A 25,341-nucleotide genomic window follows, 5' to 3' on the forward strand; every position below is an offset into this window, starting at 1 on the left:
TGGATATATGTCTGTGAGTTCTTCCCTGTTTCTTCCCTATCACTTTAACTTAGCAGCATGGATCCTGCATTTAAAAGATGATCCATTTCTCTGCTGGATAAATAGCATTCACAGTACATTGGGGTGGGGGGAGTCTCCTGTTTCTTTTTCTGTTGCAAAATTTCCTGATCATATTTATTGTTGATGATGAGACCCCTCTCCTAGGAAACCTTAGTCCTGAAACTGCAACAGATGCATGGAAAATGGGTAGAAGTTGCCAGCTGCCCTTGGGCACCACCCTGGTAGAACTGTGGGGCCTCCCTCCTTTAGTGCCTGCCAGGGATGATGTCCCAACCTACCTCACCAGCCATATGTCCCACAACAGCAGGCGCTTTAAAAGTAAGCTGGAATCTCTAAGCACAGCACTTGTGGCATGATTAACCGATTCACACCAATATCGTAGCTGCAAGTGGCACAGGCATGAATATGAGACAAAATCATGCCTTCTCTACATCACTGCTTGATCCCTAGCTCAGTATACTAGAGGCAGAACCACCCCAAGATACAGGAGGCTGTATATGTGCTGCAGCGCAGAGTGGCACTATTTCATACCTAGGACCTAAACTGTGGCTGACTTGCCAAAATAGGACACCTGACCACCACTGATTTGCAGCATGTTGCTTCGAGATCCTACTTCTCGCACTAGTACCTGAAGTCAGCCCTTTTACATGCTGATCCAGCATGATACATGCACAGACCTGACAGAAATGGCGGTGATATTCGAAGCCCAGCAGCCTCAGGATCCTCTAAGCAGTCCCAGAGTCTATCCAGTTTGTTAGCTATGCTATGCTTTTTGATATTTCTTTTAAAAAGGGGATTGCTATGGCATGTCAGGACAGATGAACAACAGATTCAAACTGTCAAGAATAAGTCACTGCTTTGGGTGCAACCATGCAAAGCACAGTTGATGTTGCATTGGCCTGCATTCTTGCAAAAGTAGTATGTCAGCTGCACTGAAATTGATGGAACTTACTTCCATGTAATGTGTTTTAGCTCCACAACCCAAAGCACATTTATGACAGACTAAGCCACACTGGTCATAGTGAAACGTGCTTCTGAGTAAGCATGCATAGGATTGTGTTGCACGGCTCATTTGCCAGGTATAACATGGTTTCCCCCCCATTTACACAGTGGGGGTGGTGGGGGAGGAGAATGTTAAATGCATCTGATGGTGAAGAAAAACACTAGACAAACATTTCTAGCACAGGATACAACAAGTGAGTCATTAAGTATCATGGCAACAATATGAAATTCTGTATTAACACCAAGATCAAGAGCAATTGCCTGTTGTCCATATAGTATAGCGCATTCTTCACATGCAAAATGGACAGCCAGGTTTGGATAAATGGGAAGCCTATGCACATGCAGTTTTGCTGAGAAGAGGATTGTGGGAGACACAAAACAACCACACAGTTACATAACCCCTATCTGTCTCCTATTACCATCCTTGGAATTTTACTTTTATTTTAAAGCATCAGAAAATTGACAGTGTGTACCAACACCTGAATATTTGATTGTGGGTATATACTTTTTACCAGAAATCCTTATAAAGTCTCAGAACACTGCTGTCTGCAGAAGATTAGGAAAGACTTTCATCTTGATCGAGTATTAAACTGGAGAAGCTTCTTCAAATATGGATACCCACTAAATCTGCTTTTACTGAGGCCCATATACAAAGGTGAAGTCTTATAGAAACTGAATTTCATTTCTCCCAGTTCAAATCCATTTGCAGTATGATATTATAAGGAACATGACAGACCAAATAAAGATCAGAGTGTGATGTTTTTATGAAATATGTTTATGTATTGTGAAATTCACTGACATGGTTAGTGGATTACCTAACATTTCCTAGCTACTGTTGTCCTTGGACCACACTGTGGTCTTTATCTTTGATTTGTGCCTCCTCCTCCTGTACTTGCTAAATGGCTCTGGTGGCATTCTGTTGCGGCAATATGTAAGTATGCCTTAAAGCACATTGTGATTAGCAGCCCAATTGTAAATATGTCCTTTTTTTCTTTCTACTTTTGCTTTTACTAGCTATTAGTAGAAAAATCATTGGAGTAATAAAACATGGATGTGGAGTCTTCTCTTTAATACCCTGACAGCCAAAGCAACACTAATAGCTGCCAAAGCATTCACTTAAAGGATTACATAGTTAGCCTTTGGTCATCATGTTGGAAATCCAAAGTCAAGGCCAGAAGAACTGCTTCTACCCCAGTAACCATGCATTGCACCCAAATATATTGAATGTTTAACATATATATGTCTGGATAACATTGATATTAAAATTATCTTAGGATAATATTGGTCAATATCAGAAAGGAAAAGAATGCACCATATACCATGATTTTCAAAAGTCTGACTAACGCTAGTGGAATTGTGTGTTTGTTCAAGATCTACCTACCCACTAGCCTCTTCTGCCACATCATTGCAAACACTCACAACTCCTCAACCTCCACAAATGCAGCGGGATCTATAGAGCAGAAGGGGGTCCTTTGATTTCTGCCTGTTCCCCCACTGAGCTGCCTTCTCCGTGCCACATTCCTGGTCCTCCTGTGATTGGTTGTATAGGGGTACAAGGGGCTGCAGAAAAAAGGAAGTGGGACAACCACATTGCAAGAACAGAACTCTGCTCCTGCTGCTCTGCGTCCCACACAGGGTTTCTGGTTCACCATTTGGTAATTAGTTGCACATACATCCGATGTACACATTATATGTTGTTTTTAGTAGCTAGGATTTGAAGAGCAGCTTTACACGAATGTTTGGGGATGCTTGATTTTGATCCCCCAACCTTTGAACAGAAAACCCTCTCCGGTTTTCAAAAACTGCTTTAGAATATCCCCTTCTTTTAAAAGCAAGCCAGCAAGCCAACAAACCCTTGGCATGTGGATTTGGGGAAGGGCTTCTCTTTGAAGAAACACAAGCCTTAAACCCCCTTCAGTGGATCCCCTCTTTATCTCTCTTAGCTTAATGGATAAGAATCCCAACTGCATATTAGACCTAGCGATGGGGTGAGAATACAAGCAGGCAAGTTTGACGATGCAAGTACTCCTGCTCTCGAATTATTGTGAGCAGAACTGAGGCAGGCACCGCTCATGTCAGATCCATGCCTTGATTCTGCTGCACGTCTAGCCCTTGGCCAGCTGCTGGACCCTCCCCAATAACCCTAAAAACACACACCCTTAGATTGGAAAAGGGGGAAGGGTCGCAGCAAGCGGAAGGCTGGAATGAAGAATGGCAGGTGCCGGAGATTTGCCTGTGTGGCAGCAAGTGACACATAGGGTGTCTTTTTCCACAGGGGAATCATGGACTGAACTATCAGCCCATGATTCTCCAAACTCTGGGGCCCTCCAGTCTTACTGGGAGCCTTGCACCAGCAGCTACCCCTTACCCCTTTCTGAAGGCGGTTTTTAAACAAAAATGTCTTAGGGGAAGGAGACTGGCTAGCAGCTGGCAAAAGGCTGGTATTTGTGCCCTTTGAGCATTGGGTTGAATGGTCAGAGGGCTCCCTCAAGGATTTCCAAGCATTCGCTTTTAACGCCTGAGGGGCATAAATGGTTTGTAGGGCAAGGCTGCTCAGCCATTTCTAACCGGTCCAATGAGTGTCTCCAGAATACTGCAGTCGTGCATCTTGCTTGTAGATTTTAGGCTCAAATGGCACAAAACCACAAAGGAAACCACAAAGGAACTACACTGAAAAAATGAACGTGTAAGTAGCAAACCATTATTCTCTATATGCTCACCAGGACAAAGAGCAATATTGCAAGGCTTATGCTGTGTTTCGGGTCCATCACATGATCTTCCCCCATATTGGGGAGGTATACATGACCTTGTTCTAGTTCTTTGGCCTCGACCACATGTGAATGAGCACAAACTCCAAGGTGACCACTCCTCCCAAACTCCATGTACTGTAATAAAGCAAAGAGGCTTTAACAAGAAAAGAACATGAGTAACCAAGTGGGTTTAAAACAAACATAGTAAAATGGTAAGAGGCCAGCATCAGTGAAAAGAAAAAGGAAGAAAAGCATTTCCACCATTCACAAATACCAATTAATGTGTTTAGAGTGCTGTAAAATTTGGTAAATGAATGTTATTTCAAACGCTGATCACCAATCCAGGCTTATGACAGCAATCTTACAATCTTACCCTAGCCATAATTATTTTATTTATTTATTTTTAAAAAAGCAAATGCAATCAGTGGGACTTACAAGTTTATAGATATGGACAAAATCACAGCCCCTGAACCCCGTCCAGAGATCTATGTGTGCTCTAAAGCACATATATAGCTCTTGTGTGTGCAATATTCTCCAGTCATTCAATGCACAAAGGTAACGTGGACAAATTTGTGTCTTTCACTGAAATGAATGGTGCTCCAATATTGTTAGAGAGCTCCAGGGCTGTTTTGGAACCTCCCAGTCCTGAGATGGATTGCTGGAGCAGGGTGTAAATGCTCCCCAAAGGGGGAAAATGGTAACAAAGGTTACTGTAATGTAGCTCTAAATTTGTGATCATATGTCAGCCCAATTTCAAGTCACATGTATTATTTGATGTGACAAATACACAACAAATTTGTTATCATCAGGTGAATGATAGGTATAGCTCATGGAGACAGTGAGACAGTGAGTTATACCCGTCAACTGCCCAATATCTCTTACAGATTGTTTATCACACACTTTACAGAATTTACCTTGGGATTACTGATCCCGGTCCAATTTTGACTATGAGAACTGGGGGAAGGCGGGTGAGTCAAGAAAGCATACAAGAATGGATTTTTTAATGCAAGGTTTTTATAACAGTTCAAAACATTTCACCTTGGCTCTTATCTGACCTAGTTCAAATACTTTATTTTTCATTTTACTGCACTTCTTAATAAAATTGCAGGCATTTTACTCAAATAAGGAGCACTTCTGCTATTATTCTAAATTAGGAGACATCATAAACATTAAACTTCATATGCATATATTCATAGACATTTATATACCGAGACATTATTTATTAAAACAATGGGGATAGTTGAGAAAACATGAGCCATATGTCCTACTGAAATCATTTGGTGGACACAGGTATGTGTAAGCACAATTTCAATGGGACACTATGGCCCAGTTCTCACTCAGGTGGAAAAGCGCTGTCTGGCTTGTAGTCCTTCAAACTGCAAGGGAGAACTCATGAGTGAATGCTCCTCTCTCTCTCTCTCTCTCTCTCTCCTCTGCATGGAAAACTGGTTGCCAAGGTTAAAGTTTCTAGCCTTTCTCCCCGATTGGCTAGTTTTCTCTGTGCAGGGATTATTTTTATATATGTTGTCATGTGGGCATGATTAAATCACGTGAGCTTCCACCTACAGTTGCTACAGTCCAGGTTAAAGTTCACCACCCCATGAGAACTAAGCCCCCAAAAGCAGGCCCACCATTCTTTTCAGCCTTGCCCAAGCTGGTGCCCTCCAAATATTTTGGACTTCAACTCCCAAAAGTCCCAACCAGCAAAGGGCAATAGTCAGAGGTAATGGGAGCTATAGTACAAAATAACCGTTGGGGAACCAGCTAGGGATAGGTTGATCCTTTGGTTTGTGACTCATTATTAGAAAGAAAAAGCTAGCAAAGTCTCCACGAAAATCTTTTCTTCTCCTGCCCTTTTTACCTCACTCAACCCATTATTATTATTAATATCACCAACTAAAAGGGCCATGTTCTAAATACAATGGGTGAATTCCAAGGTTGTGTGGGCAGACTTCCACCTGTGCAAGGGGAGTTCCCCCCCCCCCCCGCCCCTCAGGTCTTCTGCATGCCCCACATCTGTTCTGGAAGATGGCCATGCACCCCTGAACCATTCTTGTTGCTCACCAAGATGTTGCTCACCACCCTTCCATTTCCACAATGGTTGCAAGGTAGTGTGTGTGTGTGTGTGTGTGTGTGTGTGTGTGTGTGTGTGTGAGAGAGAGAGAGAGAGAGAGAGAGAGAGAGAGAGAGAGAGAGAGAGAGAGAGAGAGAACATCTATTGGTGGTGATGCAGAGTGAGAGATAGGGAGGAATGAGTTGGCTGGCTTAGGAGATGGTGGCGGCGAAAAGGTGTTTGCCTTCTGTGAAATAGTTTCTGGTGCTGAAAACTGTGGGTGTTCAAAGGCATTGTTTAGTGCATTGGGGCTCAGACCCCACCTCTGCCTTGTGCTCAATCTTTTGGGCAGGTTACTTGCACTTTGCGAGTAGTCACACCTCCCATGACACGGCCATTTTGTGGGGGTCCAAGGCAGTTTTTCAAACTGCCAGATGTTGTCTACCCCTGCTCTAGACAAACGCTTCCTTCTTTTGTACTAGTACATCGGTTCTACACATAGTTAATTTCATTGGCTCTGGAGAAGAGAAGGATTTTTTTTTTAATCCTGATAAGAGCAATTAAGTGAGTGGTGTTTGGATGCCAGCTAGGCTTCAGTGTGTAGGTGCTGCTGAAATGAATGAAGAAAAGATAGTTTTGCAGACTGTGGAATCTGGAAATTTTGAAGAAGGGTAGAAGAAAATCTTTCTGACAAGAAGCAAATGCATATTTATTATTTACATTTTCTTTTCCTCAGTGAGAATGGTTGTCAGTTATTGACTTACATACCCAATGGCCAAAATAATCTCTATAATTAACTACATGGAACTCCTGAATCCTGTACAAAATATGTTGACATTTGTCTTAAGGACTAGAACCAATGAGTGGAAATTGTAGAGAAACAGATTTTGGTTTAACATTAGGGGAAATTTCCTAACACTGAGAGCTGTTCAGCAGTGGAACAGATTGCCTGGGGAGATGGTGGGTTCTCTTTTGCTGAAGGTATTTCAGCAGCGGCTGGAGGGCCACCTATCAGGGATGCTGTAGCTGCACCCTGGAGTGCAGAGTGTGCAATGAGCAGGGGGTTGGACTAGATGATCACTGAGGTACCTTCCAACTCTGATTTTATGATTCTAAGTGTCTGTTCTAAGACATTTGGCACCAGCTCTGTCAAGGACCCTGTGCTTCATGACTGAAAGCAGTGGTGCATCCTTTTCTACCCTTTGTGGCCTCATAGGCTGACCCAACTCTGCTCTGAAGTCACATGGGCAGTGTTCAGTTAAAACAAAGTCTGTGTAGTCTTTTGACAAAATGAGATCCAAGTTCTACACAAAGGGAAGACAAATGCTGCATTACAAAGGGGAGACTGGTCTAACGTTCATGGCATTAACTCCAAGTGGACCAACTTGAATATTTTAGCAGTTACTGGAGCATCAAATCAGGCAAGAACAAAAAGTAAGTGAACAGGGTTAAAAGCAATTAGGATCTATCTGGGAAAATGCACCAGGAATAAAAATTGCACTTTCTAATTACTGTAAAGCCCAAAGCTTTCTCTTGAAAGTGAGACAATTGCTATATCTCTATATCAATCAAGCAATCTATATTTAATGTTTCCTCCACAAATATCAGCACAAAAAGCCTTAGGATTCTATTTTGTTGGTTTTGTGCATCAGTTCTTTGATTCACTGATAATTGGAGTGCATGAAGACTTATGGACTTAACCCTTATACAATACCTTCATCTATAGATACTCAATCTCGTGAAAGCTAATTTCTTACTTAAATTATATAGCCCATTCCAACAAGTGCCTTGAACTTCAATATAGGAATTTATGCGTGGCTGCAAGCGTGTTGTCCTTTGGAAGGCAACAATTCACAGGTCAGGAGCCAGCTTCCAGAGCACAGGAGCCCTCCTCCTATCCCTTCCTCTCCCCTTGCACGAGTGGTTTCCCCACCCCCTTAACCACAGTTAACTCTACCAGGACCTAGGCCCAACATAACACAGCAGTTCTGGTCCTTGTTGAATGCCTTCCCCCAGCTAGTTACTATTAACGGTGGCTAAGGTGAATGCTGACATTTCTCTTAACCATGGTTAAGTGAGAGGGAGAAATTTGCCCTATGAGTGGAGAGGGGGGCAGGCAGTGAGAGAAGGAACACATGTTCCCAATGCTGGCTCTTCATTTCTTAAGCATGCTTAGCAAGTAGTCGTTGTGATCCCTGCATCAGCCTTAACTGTTTCCATATGCACATTTTGCCATTCTCATAAGTGGGAGCTGAACAGAGATTTCCCAAGGCAAGAAATGCTAGCAGACATTGGCTGATGGGGGGCATTGGTGTTATCATAAAGGATTCATGAATATTATACCTACTACTTTTAGGTGCACTTCTATACACACTTACCTTTGATTCTATGCAGAGGAGATTATTTCTGAATAGACACAATAGGAATGCACTGTTAAGGTGGAAGTATATAACTACTTGCCATCAAATACATCTTAGGGTGCAATCCTATGCATCTTTAGACAGACAAAAAATCCTAAAACTCCCAGCATTCCCCAGCCAGGACTCCACTTTTAATGTATCAATGTATGGGTGGATGGGTGGGTTTTGTTTTGTTTTGGGATGGGGCAGAATAATACTAAGAGAAAGATTAAAAAAACCCAGAGGTGTCCTGAGAACTCGATTATGGGGTGGTGTTATAAATACTGAAGAAGAAGAAGAACCCCCCCAAAACAGGGAAATGGCAGCACTTTACCTACACTCTGCCCAATTTTCTGCTCGCATAGTGTTGTGCGGTAAGTCAGCATGTGTGGAAGGGCATCACACAGCCAGCAAATCAGAGCTGGGCTGTCATAGACTCATATTTTCTCATGGTGACTACTATGCCCAGAGTGGTGTTGTGAATGAGACCTTTGTAAAAGCATCACTGACATTCCCAAGGTTACCCAAAGCCGCATTGGAGGCAGTAGATTCAGAGTTCTTATCCTCAGCCTTATTTAAAGAGGGCTGAGTGGGAAACCTGCATTGTCAGAAATCAGACGAGTGGCATGTCACTGATTATAATCAAGTGGCAAACTTCATCTACCCCAGAAGCAAAGGCAAAGAGTGCTTCGTTGTCCCGTGGCCTTTTAATATTTTAATTACCTCAGCTACAGATTAACCTGGTGGCCATGTAAACCAATAAGAGATGAAAACACATAATGGGCCCATTATTCCAAAATAAGTGTGGCAAGACTGATATGAGAGGCTTTTCCTATAAAATGTTGGAACGCAAAATATACTCCCACAGCTCACTGACAGCTCCAAAAGCAGGTATACACAATAACGCTTTAACAGATGACTAATCATTGCACTCGCTTATCCCATTTTAAGTGCCTGTGCACTAGCCACATCGTTAAATGGTGGTGTTTCAAGTGCTTAGCATTAAACAAGTTCAATAACATCCACAATTTCATTTATTGGCTGCTAACACTACCTGGACAGAGGGCAGTGTTATTGCAAACCCTTGATTCTCTTAAAGGGCCGCTGCAGTGTGTCCCGTAAGGTGATACACAAGTTCTGGTTCGCACCTGCGACCCTTGACCACAAGTAACTGAACATGAACTCCACTGGGCCCACTCTTCCACACCAGATTCACCTGTATTCAAGACAATAAACAAACATGAATACGGCAATGAGTATTAATATAGATTTGTAATATAGACATGCAAGTATCACTTAGAAATAATAATAATAATTCTGAAAAGTAAAAGTTCATTGAAATAAAGCACCTATGGGGAAAGTATGCAGTAAAATAAAAGTATGCAGTAAAATAAAAAATAAAAACACTCTAAAAAAGTAAAAATAATAATCATAGAACACGTGGCAATAAAAAAATAAACAAACTTGATATGATGCCAGAATTTGCCATTTTAGTTTAATCCTTTTCATTATTCTAGAAATTATACTAGAGTTGTGTAAAAATGGCTTCTTTACCTTATTTGTAGGCAGAGAAATTGGGGGTGGAGGACCATTTCTACAAAAGTTTCTTAGGGGCAGGGCTCATCGTTAGCAGTGGTAGTAATGCAACCATCTCTCTCCCCCCCCCCCCGCAAATTAGGGGTTTTTTGGGTTTTTTTTTTTTTGCTGCTGCTGCTGCTGCTGCCAATGACAGCAGCAGAAACTGTGTGGGCAGCCTGGCCACCATTTTACATCGTCCACAATATCTTGGAACTCACACCATTCCAGGGCACCGTGGAGGGAATGCTGGAACATTGTCAGAGAAAATTCTGAAAAGTGGACTTGTTTTTTTTAGGAACATGAGAAAAAGAAAAAAGAAAAACCATAGAAATTGTCTCAGAAAAATGTTTTCTGAGAAATGTTGGCTCCCTCTGAATTATACTGTTTCTGGACCCTATAGCAACAAAGAAACCTTGGCCTAATCTACACCAAGTAGGATATTCCACTATGAAAGTAGTATGAAAGCAGTATATCAAAGGCAGGAGCAACACTACTGCTTTATAGTGGTATTGAATTGCACTGACAACTGTTGGGGCCGAGGGGATCTACACTACTGCTTTTAAAGTGCTTTAAAGCACTTTGAAAACGTTTTGAAAACTGTATATGCAGTGTGTCCTGGGCCTCAACAGTTGTCAAAACTGTTATAAAGCGCTTTAAAGCAGTAGTGTAGATCGTGCCCTATTGTCACATACCATATACCGCTATATCTTGCTTGGTGTGGCTTCTGCCTTTTATATACCACTTTCATACTGCTTGGTGTAGATTAGGCCCTAGTTTAGATCTCAGAAGTATAGATGAATTATAATATATCAGAATGAAAGTGGGAAGCTAGCATTTTTTGTATGCAATGTGTGTTTCTTCTTTCAATCTATGCCCCTTTTGTTTCTCCTATTGAGAAAAGCTCCAGAGATTTAAGAGCTGAGAGAGGAATCCTAAACTCTGAAGGATGATGGCTGAAGGGAGCAAAGATGGATGGTGTGGCCCTCTAACGGCCCCTGCAGCAGTATGGTGCACTGCTGTGAGAGATTCCACTACCCCAGAGGCCTCTGCTGCAGACAGTTACCACCCATGTGGTTGCAACCTGGGTGAGAAGCTGTTGTAGTCAATTGGGTGGGGAATTGGAAATACACAGATCCACCACACCACCACCACCCACCTACCCCTACTGCCCTGGCAGATGCAAGCCAGTGGGACTGGGAAGGAGTCAGTAGATCCACCACTGTGCTCCTCCCCTGTCCATTTAGGATAGCTCTGCTCACCTTCTTAATGCTGCCCTGTGCATCATAAAGAAACAATGGTTCCTTCCTATAGTGATGCAAAATCCTGGATAAACACCAGGGTAAAAAACAAAAACAAAAAGTCACTTTTCCTTATTGCCTCTGTTATGAAGGGTTGTCCTCATATTCTACAGAAGATCATATAATATACATCTTTCCACCTTGCTTCTGCAGTAACGTGAGGAGGAAGTGTTCATTTCACACCTTGAGTGTGATCTCGTAGGTCCATTTGCCACATTCAAATAAGTATGAAAAAAGAGACTTGCTCTTGTGCTATGTAGGATAAAGAATCTCTTATGGTGTTGTCCAAAAATTAAGATTTTTATTAAAAAGGTTCAAAAAAGCTCAACATTTCGGATGCCAAGATCCTTCATCAGGAGAAAACATTTATACTCTTTCTGTAGAGCTTTTTTGAACCTTTTGGACAATACCATAAGAGACTCTTTATCCTACATAGCACCAGAGCCAGTCTCTCTTTTCATACTAGATAGTGGTGCTTTTTCTCCTTTTTTTCCACATCTACATTCAGATGAATACAGAGGTGAGAGCAGATGGGGAGTGGTGTGACCCATGCTTCTGCTTTTCCAACTTCTGTGTAATGCCTGAACTGGACCAATATATAAGGCAGTTTGCAATTTCCATTTCACTCTCCCAATGTTCTGTCACACTCTAGAGTGACCAAGAAATAGAACTGAGGATGGTTCTATCTAGAAAGGGGCAGATTCAGTAGTTTGGATCACCCCAGGCAGAAGTCAGAATTAACCCACTCCCCTTCTCATATAAAGTAAATGTTTGCCACTCATACCAAGGGGGAAATGAAGCATTGTACCTTAATGGAAACATTGAGACTTGTCCACTAGCCCTGACATTGGGTGCCCTGGCCCACATCAACAAGGATCCCATAAGGTGAATGTGTGTGTGTGTGTGTGTGCACATGAGTGAAATATGTCTGCACAGAGGAACCCCAAAAGTCCGTCTAGTGCAGAAGAATCCCTTCCCAGCCACTAGCCCTGTTTTAATGATGGGACATTGCTAATTGTTGATATTTCTTTAGTAGGTTGATGGGGAGAGACTTGTAAAGTTATGATCTATTCTTTGATGTGGTCAACAGGGACTTGTCTCATATTTACCGCTTCGTAGAACTGGATGAATAATTCAGAATGAATAATTTATCCAACTCATTTAACAGTTATTGTCTCCTGAAACGTATTTCGAAGTGGCTAGCAATTTTATCAAATGTATTTTTAGCCCTGAATATACTGGTCTTAGCATTTTTTTATTTTTCTTCATTACTTAAGCATTAGTTTCCTCTCATCACCCTTAATGTTTGGGCACAGAAGACTGCCCTCAATTGCACTGGAAGCTGCCTTTGATACCTACTCAGAGTCAGAGCATCAGTCCATCTAGAGCAGCCTTTCTCAACCTTGTGCCCAGCAGCTGTTTTGTACTACAACTCCCATCACCCTATGGGCCACATTGGGTGAGGCTGATAGAAATTGTAGTCCAAAACATATGCAGCTCACCAGACTGGGGAAGGCTGCCCTAGAATGGCCGTCTGCAGCTGCCCTAGGTTTCAGCCTAGGGTCTTTCCAGCCTGGGGACTTGTGGCCATTGGCAAGCAAAGGAGATGCTCCACCCACTGGGATACAACCCTTTGGTCATTTCATCTGTGAAAGGACAGAAAGCATGCATGCACTTGCCCTCCCTTTGCACATAAATAATTGCAGCCTTAAAAGTACTAAATGCACACTGGATGGAGAAGAAATTAGTGAGGCTTCAGTCCCATTGAAATCAATAAACCAATGTCAGTCATGAGTGACAGGGTTTCAACTGGGTTAAAGCATCATCAACTTCCTTTGGATACAATCCTATGCTAAAGAACTTGCTGCAGTATAATCATCTAGACTTCAGTTCCCAGTTGTTTAGTTTCCTTTGCACTCCTTGACACTCACTTTTGACTTTGAGCATCATCAGATGAGTATTTTATAGCACGCCCATTACTGGCCACTCACGGTTTTTCGCAGGTCCTTTTGACGACGCCGTCCGCCTCCTGCGCAGCTCCCACTCCTTCTGGTCTTTTTTCCATCATAAAATAAGACAGAGAAAATCTGTTTTTTGGGGGCTATAGCGAAACTTGCTGCCATTTCCTCCTTTGTTCAGGAGAAGGAACGCAATAAAAATGGCCACTGAATGGGCCACGTGATCGTTGCTGCTTCCTCTTTCTTCCCCATGTGAAGAAAGAGAAAGGTGTTGGTCCCTATTGTGGGTCAGCAGCAGGAGGCAAAGCGACGGTAGGAAAATGCAATTTCCTCCCCCCCCCATCTGATGACGCTCTTTGTCAAGGAAGTTTAAAGGAAAGATCAACAGGTATCAAGAGTCAATTTGTTCTTCCTTATGTAAATTAGCTCAATACAACGAATGCAAATGATCATTTATCCCGCAAAGAGCTAGTGACAGTATTAAATAGTAATTTATTTATTCAGTAATAATATATTATGATTCTTGAAACATTCACTTTTAAGGGGGCAGTTTTTGCAATTTGGTTATCGAAAGGGAGAAAGCATACAATATATTAGAGGATTTTCCAATGATTGGTTGTGACAAGCACTGAAGAATAGGTTGGGTGGAATGCAACTAATGCATCTAAATAGAAGATGGCAGTCAGTATCTATAGGTACAGAAGCCATTTTGATTAAAAGCAGGGAGAGGGGGAAGATATATCAAATTGGCACTGAATTCGAAGTCATCAGAATGCTTCTTGAAGTTGCCCTAGTTGTCATGCTTCAGGTTCCAACAGCTTCCCCAGGGTCTTCCAAACGTTACATTTCTGAGGGGTTGTTGTGGATACAACTCCATGCCTTCTGAATAGCTTTTGGGGTGGGGTGGGGGGGCTGACAAGCTGCCATTGGGAGAAGAGAGCAGGAAGTCCACTTCCATCAACCCCATGGAACTTACCTAAATCTGGATCCAACCCATTGGTTTATTATTGAACAATCCAAGGCTCTCATTTGATCTCTTAGGGTATTATCTTAAACACGCTTATTAGGGATTAAGTCCCCACTGCACACCATGGAACTAAGTAAACCTGCATATGATTGCACTGTAAAACTCTTTGAATTGCCATACAAATAACAGCTATGCATGTTTAAACAAAAGGAGGTCCCACAGCGTTCACATGGGCTTGCTTTCAGGTAAGTGTAATATGGCCTTGGTGGAAAACATGTTCCATGAGACTGCAACCTAAGGGATCATCTTCCCTCCCAGTACTAGCTCCAGGGTTTGAAGGGCCTTGGGCAAGGAGTCATCCTCACTGGGGGCCCTCCCTCAGTGACTCTACCTTCTCACCTCCATTGTCATCAGCTGCTATTGCTTGTCATCCTTTTCCTGATCACTGCTGCTACTTGCTTGCTTGTTTGATAGGCAGAGAGCAAGTAGGCAGAGGCATTTAGTGCTGTTCCTTCTCATAACCACTGTTTTGTAGGCCAACGCAAGAGGCAGGTGAACAAGCAGGAGCAATTCCAGGAGCTTCTTGCCAGTGGGCCCCTGCTGGGATGTATGCCCCTGGCAGGGGCCCAACCAAGCCTACCCTTAAAGCCAATCCTGCTCTCTCCTCTGTTCCATAAAAATCTCTACGTTCTGTCAAGAGCACCAAGTCCATATGAAAGGACCATAGAGATGTCTGCTACAAGACAAAAACTCATTGGGGTTGTTTTTTTTTATGATGTATATAAAACCTCCAAAGTGCTACCCTGATATCAGCAATACCTGGACAAGTCCCATAATTTCAGTGGGACTTATGTACAAATAACTAGCTGCCGTCTTAATTTGCAGAGCACTTAATGTGTTCAAGGTAATGCTTCCCACCCCTGAAAGGCTCAGCAGAGCCCAGACATTTCTGTAGGCACTGTAGGGTCAGGCTGGCATTTAATACTGGCTTGTACTAAACCAGTAGTAGGACATTCTTTTTTGTCTTACATAGAAGTACGTTTTTTGTTTTCTCATGGGTGTAGTTCTTGAAACCTTGTTACTCGCCTGAAGCACTGAGAATGGGTAAGGATATAAATAAAAAAATAAAATTACATTAAAATGGTAGCCAACACATGATTTATTAACTGAAATAGCTCATGAATTCATGTAACACTTACCTGCATTATCATTCTAAAATCCATAATACCTAAAGAGAGGACAATTTGGAGGAAAGCGTAACTCATAGTTGGAGGGAAATAGACATTCATGCTGCAGTCATGTGCTGTTAGGGCCAATGGACATGACACCTGGCTTGCAATAAGCTGTGGGCTGACTTTGACCCATGGTGAAGTGATCATCTGCTTCCTTCACCATGCATCCAGCTCCCTGGTTTAGCCATGGACTGCCAACATCTTTCCCACCCCCATCCCCCATCTGGCTGATCATGCACTGAAAGGGAAATAAGATGCATGGAGATGGTGAAAGGAGATGGCTCTTTCATGATGAGCCAAAATCAATCCACATCTCTGTACAAGCAGAGGTCATGTCACCTTGCCCTTACTTGTGCTTCTACATACTTGTCTCACAGGTGCTTCTACTTTCAGAAGGGCTTCTCCATTCCCTTCAATGGATTGAGGGGAGTATGTGTGTACAGAACTGGCCCTCCATTTCCGCTGAGTGAAGGGAACAGTGTGCAGTACAAAAGCTGTGTGCACACTGGAGGAATGCACAAGCTACTCTGGATTGAAGTGCTTGACTTCACTGGTGTAAAGCAGCCATAAAAGGGCACATGAGTGCAGCACAACAATTGGTTGTTGTTTTTCCTCAAAATATTTGCGTAACTTGCATTGCCTGCAATAATGCACACACATAGCCCCACCACCACCACACAAACACACACTCCCCACCCCCAATTCTATTCTTTTTTCAATTTCAATAACTCTGAAATTTGTGAGGGGGAGGAGGTGTTCATGGGCATTACAGCAAATCCATTATTCTGAACAATTTTGACAATTTCTCATGAATAACTGTATGACATGACCCACAACCAAGGTTTTATTATCTAGAGTTTTTTATTAGTCTGTCCTTACGTAAAGGAAAATAAACTAGAGATATCTTCGAATCAAAGAAACAAATAAATGTCATTTCCAAAACGCTGCTTATCAATCTTATTAATTTCCGAGAGTGTACAGTAAAACTATGATGCATGTTAGAAGATCCTAATGATTTTACTGAAGTAGATACATTAATTTTACCACACACACACAAAAAGAAAAGTAAAGCTGCACAGTGATCCACAGACACAATGGTCAGTATGAAAAGAAAACTATGATGAAAAGAAGAAGAGATGGATTGGATATTAGTACCTATGTGGGGGGGAAAAGCACAATATTTTGTAAAATGAATTCTCTTACAGTATGCAAGCTACACATTGTTTGCTCAGTATTTGGGAAGCGGGTTTTGTATGAAAAAGCAGAGATAAGACACGTGACATCAAGTCAGGATTTTGGAAAGCCTTGGGCAGGGGGATTTAAATATTCACTTCCTTTCACAGTTTCCCCCATAATCCCATATTTTACAATGAAGAGAGGGTGCGTTTAAAATGCAGTTTTCGAAGGACCAAAGTAAGTGCGCTGAAGTATATGCTCAAGCACTGTTTGATCTGCAAACTGCACATACAAGAACTGTGACAGCAATATGGCACCCCTTTTATGGTAATTCTTTGGAACTAGGCAGTAGACTAAGAAGCACAGGGGTCACAAGAAGCAGACATCATAAACCTGCTGAAATTGTCAAAGTAGCAGTTGTATTACAAAAATATATATGCAACTAATTCAGCTGTAGATAGGGCATTGATCAAACCAAAGTTAAACACTCTTAGGCCCTTTAATTTAGCATAGAATATTTTGAAGCACAGATTTAATTCTCCCACTGAAACCAATGAGTTTAAACAGGTTATAACTTGGCAGGATCAACTCTGATAACTGAGCTTTACAGTCTTAAACCATCATGCAGAGAGCCCCCTTAGGTATGCATTTTTAGAATGTGATGTGAGTGTATCAAAGGTGAGGTTTGTGATGTGGCATCAATTCACATTTTGAGTGGGGCCCTCTATACACAAAAGCCCTACAGCATGGCAGCCATTTCAGTGCATTGTGATACCGCACTGCAGGGGCACATGAGTGAATGGTGCCTAACCACATCTGTAGGGCTGATCACATTTGGTATTTTTCAAAGAACCAGCACCCTAACACACAAGAGGAAACCAATTCCATGGCAAGATTCACATGCCCATGTGGTCGCATTACTCATAGGCATGCTCCTGTAGTGTGCGTTTGCACTATACTGAAGCATCTCCCATTCTGTGAAACAAAAACAAAAAAACAAAAAATGCTAAAATGTGCCATTTCCAGATTGTGGCCTTATTGACAAGAGTCCCACACTGATTTTTCCTATGATGTTTTGGGTGAATTTACTAATGTGTATAGGAGTGTGCTATATCTACCCTTGGGAAAGCAGCCTGTACAGTGACTACATGAAACCTAGCTTCATAAATGCAGGGTGTTGTAATTTAGTTGTTTTGTATCTTCAGTATACAGAAAAAAGAGATAGGCTTTAGCTAAACCTAAGGTTTATCCTGGGATCATCTCGGGGTCATCCCTGTTCATGTAAATGACACACAGGATATCCCGGGACCAGGCAGGGACGACCCCGGGATGATCCTGGGATAAACCTTAGGTCTAGTTAAGGCCATACTTTAGAACACACAGTGTACCATTGAAACACAAATGGTAAGTTCAGACATTGCACTATTTAGGTGATACGTAAAGTATTACTTAATAACCTGAAATTGTAAAAAATTCTGTCAGTCACTCTCCATATTCAGGTTTCTTTATTTAATTTCTAAACCACCCAGTAGCAGAAGCTCTCTGGGAAGTTCACATTAGGGATGCCTGATAATAGCCAATTCCGTGAGAATTGATATCAAGGAGGACAGTGACGTGGCAGGGGAGGGCAATTTCAGAGTGGTGGTGGTGGGTCACATCCCCTTGGACACCCCCCCCCCCCCCCCGGGTAAGCCTGCAATTGCCTCCACCCAAATTCAGTGGTGCGGTGGCAAAAACACCAGCCAAAAATTGGCAGTTTACTGCTGAAGTATGGCAGAAGACTGCTGATTTTATGGTGTGTTTTTGTGAATGTCAGTGTTAGAGCAGGGACATCAGGGTGGGTGCATGTTGTCTACCCTTGTGATATGGCTGTCACATGACCTAGCACATGTTGGTTATAGTTTAAAGGCTGATGAGGATTCACCTCTGCCTTAGAATGCAGTATTAAGATGTTGGGGTTTGCCAAAACGATATCTTAAGAAGCAGAATGTATTCCTAGATGGCATTTATACAGTTTGCTCCACCATACTTTCACCTATTCATGGAATACCATGGAATAAGTGGCTTGATGCTTGCACCCTTAACAGTAAAGAAATATGGTGTACTCAAATCGGTCATTTAATCCTAGATAAACTTGCTTCGATGGATATATTGTGGAAGATGGAGATTGAGGACTGCAATCCTAGACTGAGCAGTAAATTTGGAGAGTAATCCTCATTAAAATTAAAAGTGGCACTGAGCTTGCAGAAATGGCATTGGACTCTTCGTTTGTACAGTGTAATTGCTATTCATAAATGTTGACATTTAGTGGCTAATGTTTTATGGTATCATGGTGATGTATTTGGCTGGATTCACTTGCTAGTTTTCAAGTGCTTTTGCTGGTATAGGCATGTGCAGCTATGTGTGCACAGTCCAAGGGCAATGGGTGCAAAAGCATTTTCCCATCTGCATTGCAATGCAATGGAAAAGTACAGCCCTATGCATGCTTAACAAAACTTATGAGAGCTGTATTGAATGCCTGCCACCCAAATGCACATCTCAGTGCAAACACACATCCAGATGAACATTTGAATATAGTCTAAACTTGCAGTGTACGTATCTTCCTACCCGGATCAGGATGATGTATGATATACACATTCCTAGGAGTAAGTTTTATTGAATAGAGTTGTACTTACTTTAGAGTAAACATGCACAGGGTTGTGCAGTAAGTGCAGATTGCTCCAAAAATGGTCAACCTGACCGTATCAAAGGAGCCAATATTAAAGAGAAAAATATCTCTTGGAAGTTAAACTGATCTAAACACACACAAACACACTTTTCTTTAATAGTCTTTTTACAGCCAGTTGAATTTAGTAGCAGAAAAATTGAGAAAATTAACTTAGATTTCTCTACTCAGCCGTTCAATAGGACTTACTCCCAGGTAAAGGTGTAACAGACTGCAGATTAAAGGTATGAAATGCCAAATGCATGCATGTGAAGTTCATATCATTATTAATGTACCTGATCCAGATGTTCTATTTCCCAATTCAGTAAACAGTTGTACAGAACAGCTACTCTGAGGAGTGGCAGCCCACCCTCCCATCCAAAGAAAAATGCCAGCAAGTTCCATTGCAACAGATACCAGACCCTCATTACTGTCTTGTCCCAGCTAACTGGCGGTGCAAGTAGGGGGGGGAGAGATGGTGCTGTTCAGCCCCCCAAAATTGGTCCCTGGGACTGCCATTTTGGCCCTACTCTATAATTTGTCTACACAATTTCTGGACCTCTTATCTCCTTCCTTAACATTGTTTTGTTGGAAACATAATTATTATGTATATTTAATATATGGAACTTTTATTTTCCTTCTAAACATACATGTGTGTATTTTGGTGTGGCTTTCCTTAAACTTTTACATTAAAGATGACTTTCATATTAAAGGAAATATTAGTTTATATATTTTTTTGATTTCTGATTAACTAGATTTACATTTGATAATGTGATGGATTTTTTTTTAAAAAAATACAGTCTTTTAATTCTCAGCTACTTTAATTTATGGACTTTCACTGGTGATAAAAAATAATAATAAGAAGAAATGGCTTTAAAAAGTATCAGCTTAGAAAACTGACAAATATGCAGCAAAAGATTATGGAGACATGCAGTGGCTTTTGCTAAAATTAAACACAGTAAGTAGAAAAATGTAACTAATGTATTACCAGTTTGTGCCATAAATTTAGCAGCATCAGCTTGCTCCTGAGGGACACTTTTCTCATGAACAGATCGAGGTCGCTGACTTTTAATTGTATGATCTCCCATCATTCCAAATTCTAAAGACAGAATAAAGGTTTATGAAAGCTTGTGCGTAGACATTTCTCAAAAAGTTACATACCATCTCATGCAATATGTCTGTGAAAAACACACACACACACCTGAAGAGGGCACTGGTAAAACTTCAGACCATGGCATTTAACATCAGCTTAGTTTGCTAGGCTTTTTTAAAAAAATAAAATAAAATAATAATAATAAAAAAGAAGAAGCTTAAATCTGTATTTGGAGAGAGGTTTAAACCAGAACCTTATTTCAGAATATTAAAAAAAATATAAACATTTCAGTATTGTGACACATACTAAAAAGCAGCTGCGGGACAAAATCAGTTGTTTAAACTGGAGACATTGCATTCAGAATATTTTGAAACAGTGCAAACCACACCAGAAAACTACCACTACTGCATTCAGTGTTGATGTTCTATATGACAGAATCCTAACGTTTCCTGTGGAGATTAATAGTTTTCCTGCTCATCATTCAGACTGATGGACTGGCAAGCAGGCTTTCATGAAAACAGTGCCAATGTCACGTAATGAAGTGGCTCATAAAATGCTTAATGATAAGCTGCATGCAACAGCAGCTGTGCCTGTTACTTTTATTGCTTCAGAAAACTCTCCGTTACAAAGAGCATGGAAGGCCCTGGGCTTTCTCCTGCTGTTGATTCTAAAGCAGAAGTCTCCTTTGATTTTAATAGGGAAAATCTATGTTAAAAACTCCCATGTGGGAATCGTGAGACGCTATTTAAAATAAAACACAGCTCTGCTGATAATTCTCTCCACTGCCTGTGGCAAATCACTTAACCTCTTACAGCTTGCGCCTAAGATCTGCTATGTTTATGACTGGGTGACTCCACACCTACAGCAGGACAGCATCACCGGACACGGCATCATTTCAGGAAGGGAGACAGGTATGCCGTCACACTTAGCAGCGGGGTGCCAGCCACAAGGTCCAATGATGGATGCTATCAATGGCATACATGTAGACCTTGAGTCTCAGGAGCATGACGGGCTGCTGTAGTGGTTGAGGTCATTGCAGTAGGTGTGGTTCATGTGAAAATTCCAATAGCAAACATCTTTGGCCTTAGCTAGACCTAAGGTTTATCCTGGGGTCGTCCCTGCTTGCTCCCAGGATATCCTGTGTGTCATTTACTTGAACAGGGACGACCCCTCAGGTCTAGCTAAGGCCTTTGTCTCGTTCTCAAGCTCTGTCTTATGAGCTTGCACACATTTATGGTGGTTTCCAGGCAAACACCTCAGGAGTGTGTGCGTTTGTGTGTGTGGACATCTGGTCATGTTGCCAGGTTCAATTCAGGTATGAATGGCTGGATGCCATCTGTAAAAACTGGAGCCTCCATTTGAAATTTATATGCATGCTGAGTGCTGACCAGTGCAGTTTGTATATTAGCAACACTTTTGCAGGCCGTAGGGTTATCAGACCGTAGCAGCTGTCATATAACTCACACTTTAAGTTGCAAGTTCTCTAAGAAAACATCCCCCCCACCAAATGAGGGTGTTTATGAACCTAACAGCAGCCCCCACAGTCTCTCTTCCGGTCTGATTTTTCTGAATTAGTATAACTTTCTGTAAATATGCATATAATGGTTCCATTTTAAATTAAATATATTAATTGTCTACTTAAGAATAGCCACACTTTTTTTTCATCTTAAAGAGAATATATATATTTTAAATCTAATTAATAAAATTTGTTTATGAATTTTACACAAGTTCTAGAAACTAAACTATTTAACAGAGATATTTAATATCTATCTACTCCTCATATACATATCTTTATCTTTGCAAAGCTTTCCATCGCCTGCATCTCTCATGATGGAAGAGTAGGAATATTTTTGTTGTTCTTAGAACACTTACTGGGAACTACAGTGAAAATCTGAAATTAAATGCATTAAGTAAATATGGAATCAAACCTATCTGCTCCAATCAGCGTGTCAACAAATGGTGACCCATCAAGCCCCGTGAAGCCTGCCAGACAGTACAGGTTGCCGGTTTGGGGAGGTCCAATGGGCAGGATGCTGTCAGTGACCCCCTTTCTCTGAGTGCATCCACCTCCTCCTTATTACCACTGTTGTCGCTGCCCATTTTTCCTCCCCCCATCTGGGCATAAAGCATGAATAACTGATCACTACTTCGCTTTTATCTCTTCTCTCACTGGTGGCTCACTTGGAGAGGGCAGGGGGTTATGCAGCTTGAACAAAGGTGGTGGTGGGGATAACAGGAGGCTCCAGGGACTGAAGAACTCTTGCCCTACCAGTTCAGGGGCTTTGGAGAGGGCCTAGTAAAGCTGGCCACTCACATCAGCCCAGCCAGAAGCCACTCTCTACCAGGTGCTGGACAGCTCTCTGTTTGTAATCCTAGCAGTGAAATTAAGGGGATCACAGAATCCCTGGTAGGGGCGTAGCTCTGTCAACCCTACTCAGTCCTAGAACTTGGGATCTCCTCAGAGCAGGAAGCAGCAGAAATCTCCAACAACCCCCTCTGTGGAATCCACAATTACTGCAAAGACTTCAGTCCCCGACATCCAAGACAAGGACCAGAGATCTCCCTCCTGATTGCCTGGACTCCCAGCCAATGGACACCCCACCCACTCTTGCCTTGCCAACCCCAGAAGCAGAGGAGGTGGCTAGCTGCATGAGCCTTCATGTGAGACTCCTCAGTAGGAAGGGACATTTGTGTAGGCACCTGCCTGGATCAGGGCCTGGCTAAGAACCTGAAAGTGAAGAGTCTCCAGATCCTTTTTCAGTTCTAGACCATTGCTGAAGGAACAACTTCACTTCCTTGGAGTTCTATGTGCAGGTGAGTTACCTGCAAGTCTTCCCAGAACTGGGGAAACAGACACTCACCAGTGGTACTTAGCTGTTGCAAAACCAGCATTTTAATTGTTTAGGTAGAGCAACTAGGAATTGGGAGCTGGTTCTTCCTTGAACACCACCTGCTTGCCACTTGACAAGGCTACCATTTTCAGAATGAAAGACTGCAAAACTGAGATTGCTTTGCTAGAGGAAGGGCTTCCAGAGGCATTGAAGGAAAATATGGTTGTTTTAGTCCATGTTTAGTCATGTAGAACAATCCCTGAAGAAAGTAAGCCTTCTAGCAGCACAACCTATTATGTGAGTTTAGTTGGACCTCCTCTCAAGAAAGGGTCCATAGGATTGAATCTAACAACCTTAAAGTAGTAATGAATCTCTAGTCCAGCTTTCCCTAACTGTTGCCCTCTAGATGTTTTGGACTACAACCCTGAGGATTCATGAAAATTAGCCATGTTGGCTGGGGCTGATTGGAGATGAAGTCCAAAACATCTGGAGTGCATCAGGTTGTGGAAGGCTTCTCTGTCCTGATTGCACTGCTATGGCCTTGAGTTCTACTTCTTGCAAGAGCCAAAGAGAAACAGGTAAAACCCAACTCATATGCTATCTTACAAGTATTAAGCGACAACACTTCTCATGGAAAAATAGCTGGGCTTGATTATATTTTGCTACCTACCAATATAGTGCTACCAATGATATTAAGGAATACATACTGAAGAGGAAATAATTTATACAATGTGTAGCATGAAGAAATCTCCTGTATTGGTGGGTTTAGAATGTCAAAGTAGACTGAAACCAATGACTTGATCTGAACTAGATCAGTGATGTTATTGGTAAACCAGAGGGCATAACAATATGATCTGAAGATGCGTGGACATGTAACATCCATATTGTAATACATAAGTCTATCTCACAGAGAGAGAGAGAGAGAGAGAGAGAGAGAGAGAGAGAGAGAGAACGCAACTCTACAGGTCCTACTGGGTGTTAATGCACCTGAAACTTTGGGTGACGGTACTGAATTATGTAAAGAGTCCCAGTGAATGCCAGCTGGCTGAAGCTCCAGACCCTATAGCTTAATGAAAACAGTCTTGCAATCTTTGTTTACTTAAGTGTAAAGGTCCCACCTCTGGTGTAACATCACAATGAGACCAAATGGGTTGGCCTATGAATTGTTCCATGATACATCCCCCCAGAACCTTTTCTTGATAGGTGCAATTAGTTGCAGATGGCTGGAGCTGGATCAGGGCCAAAATATTTAGCAATAAGGCATTCAAAACAAAATGTATTCCATTTCCCCAAAAGCACCTTGCAAAAGTGGGACTAGAGGGGTATTGTTAAAAGAACAGGTATCCCTATTATGCATGTGGATGTAGCTATATATTTCTCTTCGTTGTGGACCAGAGAAGTGTATTTAACAGAACTCTTGGTTTCTTTTGAAAAAAAATTCAGCTAAGACTCAGTTGTGCTGTGATATATCTGATCTGAGTGACAGGGGATGAGGAGGAAGCAATGCCTGTATAGAAACTGCTAATTCTTTCATATGTTGCCCACAGCAGCATATACATGAACATTTCCCAGCCAAAGATCTGCAATATGATCTGTCTGGAAAAATCTGCAGTTAAACATATATTATGCTATCAATGCTGAAAACATAGAAGTTGCCTTTCTGTATTTGAAGATACAGGAATTTGTCACTTTTTAACGCATGATTCCTTTCTCAACATTTCCTAATGTTGTTCTGTCACACCGAGTGAAACAGCACGGGGTGTCCAGCATCATTTGCAGTTACTTCATGCTATTTTCTCAGTTTTCTCTCAATAGGTGTTTTAGTCACACCCACATCTGGCTGGTATAATTTTGTTTTCATCACTAGATGGCAGGATGTGCCTTAACTTAAACTGCAAATGTGTGCAGTCAGAATGAAAATCTAGCTACTTCCTTTCCACCCACACTTCCCATTTAATGTTCCAGCAAATCAAGACAAAAAATATTACTAGAATATTCTCCTGAGCAGAGCTTCAGTGAAAACAGAATCCTAAGATTAAATTACTTAACAAAGGATGAAGAAAAGATGGCAATTCTAAGTGTCCCTGCCTGTGATCGAGGACATGCTATGCTAAATTAACTGGATTGAATGGCTAGATGTGGCAAAGCATATCACTGTTCATTCCTACTTCTGATCACTGTCCATTCCTACTTCAGAGTAAACTCTGTATAGAAACTGACATAGCCCACACCCTCTCCCC

General features: G+C 41.8%; 1 protein-coding gene across 7 annotated transcripts in view; it reads right to left on the bottom strand.

The window, feature by feature from the left end:
- Positions 1–25,341, bottom strand: part of ADGRB3 (adhesion G protein-coupled receptor B3) — a 545,908-nt gene that overhangs the window by 342,787 nt on the left and 177,780 nt on the right. For 3 of the 7 annotated variants that reach the window (XM_063125008.1, XM_063125009.1, XM_063125011.1), the window contains 3 exons: positions 20,166–20,276; positions 9,319–9,480; positions 3,783–3,947 (listed from right to left, as the gene is read on the bottom strand). In XM_063125008.1, the coding sequence (XP_062981078.1) occupies positions 3,783–3,947; positions 9,319–9,480; positions 20,166–20,276 (438 nt within the window). Of the gene's footprint in view, positions 1–3,782; positions 3,948–9,318; positions 9,481–20,165; positions 20,277–25,341 lie in introns of those variants that run through there. The other 4 variants (XM_063125013.1, XM_063125014.1, XM_063125012.1 and 1 more) reach the window with 3 other exon arrangements.

The sequence above is a fragment of the Elgaria multicarinata genome, chromosome 4 (genome assembly GCF_023053635.1).
Source record: "Elgaria multicarinata webbii isolate HBS135686 ecotype San Diego chromosome 4, rElgMul1.1.pri, whole genome shotgun sequence".
In the NCBI taxonomy this organism is placed as follows: Eukaryota; Metazoa; Chordata; class Lepidosauria; order Squamata; family Anguidae; genus Elgaria; species Elgaria multicarinata.